We start from the raw sequence: 6,328 nt of genomic DNA on the forward strand, positions 1-6,328 counted from the left end.
ATAATTCCAACTACGGTCTAGACGAAGGCATGGTTACGTATCTTAGAATTGAACAACAAGATAAGTATTACGCATGATTACATGACTACCAATTGTAGTTTGAACAAAGAGGTAAGTATTATCTATCAGCATCCCATAAATAATGAAAAGACAAAGTAACTTTTTTAGAGCGAAGAGTTGAGGAGGCAAGGGGGAGCCACCGACGGGGGAGGGGGGGGGGATTTTTACAGAAGTAGACTTGATGGAATACAGATGATTAAGCCCTGATGGTTATTACTATAGGCCATCAATAACAGTGTCCGATATTCATATACATTAATTACACTCCATTAATTTGGGGATGCACCTGAGGGGATTTGTCACTTAATAAAACAATTAAACGAGAGGATTTCATTGAGGCCTTGTGGGTGGACGGATTTGAGCCTGAAAATCCACTCTGTTTCCTTTTGCAAAAGCCTCTTGTCCGTGTCTCCTCGTCTGCCGTAGGATCTAATTTTTTCGAGGCCTTGAAACTTGAGTTGTGAAATGTCGCCCTGATGGACTGATCGCATATGGTTGGACAACGGGGTTGCTTCCTTTCTATTGATATTCCCAAGATGTCCCTGGATCCTTCTCCGTAGCTGCTGTGTTGTCTTTCCGATGTAATTTTTTGGACAAGTACATGTAGCCATATATATCACATTATTGCTTTTGCAATTGATGTAATCTCGGATCTCAAATGTCTTGTTTGTAACCGCACTTCTAAATGAGGAACTTCTTAGGATGGATTCGCACACTGAGCAATCTCCACAAGGAAATGTTCCTTTGATCTCCTTCCTACCAAGCCACATCGTTTCTGGTTGGCGAGGGGATAGGTGGCTATGAACTAACCTGTCCCTCAAGTTTCTTCCTCGACGGAATGTTATAGACGGCGTATTTGTAATGAAGTCTCGGATGTCCTCGTCATCCCTCAGGATGCCCCAATATCGTTGTAATACATCCCTAATTGACTTTGCACCTGTGTCATAGGTCCCTATGATCCGGATGGTTTGGGAGGTGTCCTTTTCCTTTGGGACAAGTAGTTCTGTTCTATTCATGTCTCGGGCATGGTAGAAGGCCTCATCTATCAGATCCTTGGGGTAGTCTCTCTGGAGGAACCTGTTTCCCAGACTTCGACTTTCAGATATAAAGTCTTCTGTATTGGAACAGTTCCTCCTAATCCTAAGGAATTGGCCTTTTGGAATGCCGCGTCGGAGAGGTACTGGATGAAAACTTTTCCAGGATAACAGATTGTTGGTAGCTGTCTTTTTCCTGAATAAGGTAGTATTTAAACTCCCGTCAGTAGTTTTTCTAATTTTGATATCCAAAAATGATATTTCCTCTGTTTGTATATCAGACGTCAGCCTAAGGCCCAAGTTGTTGATGTTTAACTGGTCTACAAATCTATTAAAGGAGATTTCATCATCTGTCCATAAAATCAGGATGTCATCTATATACCTGAGCCACAACAAAATCTTCTCTGTCCATTGATGATTGGCCTCAGAGAATACCAGTTTTTCCTCCCACCAGCCCAGGTACAGGTTTGCGAACAGTTTAGACACCGCAAGTTGGCTTACAGAAGCCAGTACAGTGTTTTCCGATAAAGAATTCAACCCTCAGTCACATTACACATCTATTAGAAATTCATTTAAACATCTTACCTCAGTCTACCGAGAATACACTAGGTCCTGGTGGGAGATACAAGGGTTAACAAAATACCTCGAACATCAGATCGTCCCAAGAGGTCTACGATCACCTATATTACCTCCTTTGAGATGCCGCAACCCGGAGTTTTTAAAAAAATGGGAGAAAGAGATGACTGACGGATCTTTAAAGTTGATCAGACTCCTTTTGGAAGAGGAGAAATCCACGTTTGAAAAAAATACACGCCTCCTAACGGAAGCCATTGTAAAAACTAAAACCTTCTCCTCTGACACCGAATATCAGCAGAAAGAAAAACTCCTATAACAAATATTGAAAACTATACTGCATTCATTAAGGAAAGGAAACACTATCAATTTGCGAGGGATTTGAGCGACTTTAAAGAAGGGAGAGCCTATGGGGAGAAACATAAGTCAGACACTGACATTAGTTCATCTGATTGTGAACAGAGTGACTTTGACACTGTCAGGAGAAATCGTGTAGGTCCTGGAAATAGGAGAGGACCAGGGAGACCAAGACAAGGAGGAAGGAGTAGAAAATCCCCTGAAAAAGGTTTTTTAGGCCAACCTTTTGGTCAATACCTCCTCCGAGGTCGGAAAGAACAGAACCAATAGAGCCTAGTCCACCTGAGATCATACGGACTAACTCTGTACCCCGCCGGTCCCCTGTGCTCCCCCAAATGGCAGGGGAAATTGAATATATAGTTACCCAGACCACTAATCCAGAATCAATATACAGCCATCCTGAGAGTGACAAGATGCAAATTGTAAATTTGTCACAACGCCACCTCACATCTGAGGAAACACGCGTTTTGGAGAGGGGGCTGTTCTTCGTCCCCACGACCCACTACAATGAGTTCGTGTGGACGAAGGACATCTCCCTCTTCCTGCGCAAATTGCGCTAGAAAAAATTCTTCGCAACACAGAATAAGAAAAAGGCCAAGGAATTGGGCTTAGAAGTCAGTGACCTCCCTAGCTTGGAACTTTTAGAGAGTCTTGAATCTGAGAGTCTAGCAAAACCTGATATAGGCCCACTCACAGATCTTAGACCAATAAGCAACTCAAATCCCCCCCCAGTATATGCACCTCTGATTGATGTTTTTGAGAAAATGGTATTGGCTGACTTGACAAAACACCCCCTCAAAGTCTCAAAACATTCCAATATGTCTGCCTCGCAATTACGCGCTTTAAACTCACTTGAATCTGATCCTGAAATCATTATAAAACCCTCCGATAAGGGGGGTAATATTGTCATTATGAATCGGACAGATTATATAAAAATGTGCAAGAACTTGCTGGGAGATAAAAACACCTATCAGATCCTTGGGTATGATCCATCAATATCCTATCAAAAGTCTCTGGAAAAAATACTAACTGACGGTCTACAAACAAAGGTCATAAATGACAAGGAGCACAAATTTATGCTGCCTCGCCACCCTCGAATTGCCACGTTTTATTCCCTACCTAAGATCCACAAGGGGTTAAACCCAGTCAAGGGTCGCCCAATTGTATCTGGTATTGAGTCAGTGACACAGAACGCAAGTGTCTACCTAGACAAAGTCCTTAGAGAATTTGTAACATCTCTCCCGTCATATGTGAGAGTCACCATGGATGTTCTCAGACATCTTGACGGAATACAGGTAGAGTCTCACGTACGGGCTGGCAAGCCTCGACGTTGAGGCTCTATATAGCTCAATCCCCCACAAAGAGGGCGTTAAAGCAGTGGAATTTTATTTACATCAACGTGGAACACAATTCGAGGAACATAATATCTTCACGGCGAATCTACTAAAATTTATACTGACACACAATTTCTTCCTGTTCAACGGCCAGTACTTCCACCAGCTCAGGGGTACAGCTATGGGGACCCCGTGTGCCCCCACCTATGCAAACCTGTACCTGGGCTGGTGGGAGGAAAAACTGGTATTCTCTGAGGCCAATCATCAATAGACAGAGAAGATTTTGTTGTGGCTCAGGTATATAGATGACATCCTGATTTTATGGACAGATGATGAAATCTCCTTTAATAGATTTGTAGACCAGTTAAACATCAACAACTTGGGCCTTAGGCTGACGTCTGATATACAAACAGAGGAAATATCATTTTTGGATATCAAAATTAGAAAAACTACTGACGGGAGTTTAAATACTACCTTATTCAGGAAAAAGACAGCTACCAACAATCTGTTATCCTGGAAAAGTTTTCATCCAGTACCTCTCCGACGCGGCATTCCAAAAGGCCAATTCCTTAGGATTAGGAAGAACTGTTCCAATACAGAAGACTTTATATCTGAAAGTCGAAGTCTGGGAAACAGGTTCCTCCAGAGAGACTACCCCAAGGATCTGATAGATGAGGCCTTCTACCATGCCCATGACATGAATAGAACAGAACTACTTGTCCCAAAGGAAAAGGACACCTCCCAAACCATCCGGATCATAGGGACCTATGACACAGGTGCAAAGTCAATTAGGGATGTATTACAACGATATTGGGGCATCCTGAGGGATGACGAGGACATCCGAGACTTCATTACAAATACGCCGTCTATAACATTCCGTCGAGGAAGAAACTTGAGGGACAGGTTAGTTCATAGCCACCTATCCCCTCGCCAACCAGAAACGATGTGGCTTGGTAGGAAGGAGATCAAAGGAACATTTCCTTGTGGAGATTGCGCAGTGTGCGAATCCATCCTAAGAAGTTCCTCATTTAGAAGTGCGGTTACAAACAAGACATTTGAGATCCGAGATTACATCAATTGCAAAAGCAATAATGTGATATATATGGCTACATGTACTTGTCCAAAAAATTACATCGGAAAGACAACACAGCAGCTACGGAGAAGGATCCAGGGACATCTGGGGAATATCAATAGAAAGGAAGCAACCCCGTTGTCCAACCATATGCGATCAGTCCATCAGGGCGACATTTCACAACTCAAGTTTCAAGGCCTCGAAAAAATTAGATCCTACGGCAGACGAGGAGACACGGACAAGAGGCTTTTGCAAAAGGAAACAGAGTGGATTTTCAGGCTCAAATCCGTCCACCCACAAGGCCTCAATGAAATCCTCTCGTTTAATTGTTTTATTAAGTGACAAATCCCCTCAGGTGCATCCCCAAATTAATGGAGTGTAATTAATGTATATGAATATCGGACACTGTTATTGATGGCCTATAGTAATAACCATCAGGGCTTAATCATCTGTATTCCATCAAGTCTACTTCTGTAAAAATCCCCCCCCCCCCCTCCCCTGTCGGTGGCTCCCCCTTGCCTCCTCAACTCTTCGCTCTAAAAAAGTTACTTTGTCTATTCATTATTTATGGGATGCTGATAGATAATACTTACCTCTTTGTTCAAACTACAATTGGTAGTCATGTAATCATGCGTAATACTTATCTTGTTGTTCAATTCTAAGATACGTAACCATGCCTTCGTCTAGACCGTAGTTGGAATTATCCCTACGAGATCCCGTTAACGTAAAGGGATTTGATTTCTCATCATAAAGTGATTTTGGCTGTATTACTAATGATAAATGCAGTCCCCTCTAGGAATATCGATCATTTAGGTGATTCCATCACCATTGGGGATTCATGCACATTAAAAGACAGCTCTACACACATAATAAATATCACAGGAAATGATACACTCCAGTATCTTTATTGGCATCATATTCATTTTCCCCTAGACTAACTACAATGGAGTCTATTGAATATTCCTATTGATTGATATTCAAATAGGTACTCACATTCCGAAAAAAAAAAAAAAAAAAATTATTTTGGCATAAATCCATAACTCTGAACTGAGTAATAGTCTCTTTCTGAGATATGCAGTACTAAATTCAGCAAACTGTCACTTTCCTTCTTTGACGACACTGGCTTCAGGAACCTATACCATCGATTCCCCTCCTTCTGTGACGGGTTTTCGATGTAGTCAGGAAGGTCCGTTTGACATCGCATGTTTGATGTAATTACGTCCCGGCATCTCGCTCTGCCGCACACGCAGTGCGGTCATGTGACTTAGTCACATGATACACTAGATCCCTTGACGCTGCACTGACGTCATCAGGCGCCGATAAACACTATCAAGGCACCAGACGCGCTCTGATGATGCAGGCGGCTGCTTGTTGTGCATCGGAGATTTAGTACACGCAATCTGACAGTAAACAAAGTGGAGGCGTGTATTACCTAGCGTGACCATATAAAGCATGGACCCAATAGGAGATCCGATGGGGAGCTATGAGGTAGCATTCATTTGTCTTGGGAAAAAAAAGTAAACAAGGGGAGTATACCACTAAAGCACATGGCTAATTATGCATAAACCCGTGATTGGTGGCTGCCAAACGAGGTGGGTGGGGTTACAAGCTATATAAGATGAGACATCAGTGGATGCATTCAGATGGCCACCTACCCACCATCAGGGCAGGAGGCTATATAACGCTCTCTCTCTGTTCAACCTTTAGCCTAAACAGAAACGCTGTTCATTCAGCTTCTATACTCTGAATATGGGCACCTAGATAAGAGTGCCTGTATCAACTGAGATTTAGATTAAGGGGTATTATCCTCTTCTTATGCTGAACTTTGCAAGTGATATACTTTATTATCAAGGCAACTTGGGCAGCTAAGTTAACCCTTGCTTGCAAAGGGCTACTTT

General features: G+C 42.5%; 1 protein-coding gene across 1 annotated transcript; it reads right to left on the minus strand.

The window, feature by feature from the left end:
- Positions 1–323: 323 nt before the first annotated feature.
- On the minus strand, positions 324–4,677 carry LOC136624436 (uncharacterized). Its single transcript, XM_066598414.1, has 2 exons — positions 4,605–4,677; positions 324–1,476 (listed from the first exon to the last, which is right to left on the minus strand). Coding segments are annotated over exons 1-2 (1,119 nt in total). The 5' UTR covers positions 4,607–4,677; the 3' UTR covers positions 324–359.
- Positions 4,678–6,328: the final 1,651 nt, after the last annotated feature.

The sequence above is a fragment of the Eleutherodactylus coqui genome, chromosome 4 (genome assembly GCF_035609145.1).
Source record: "Eleutherodactylus coqui strain aEleCoq1 chromosome 4, aEleCoq1.hap1, whole genome shotgun sequence".
NCBI lineage: Eukaryota > Metazoa > Chordata > Amphibia > Anura > Eleutherodactylidae > Eleutherodactylus > Eleutherodactylus coqui.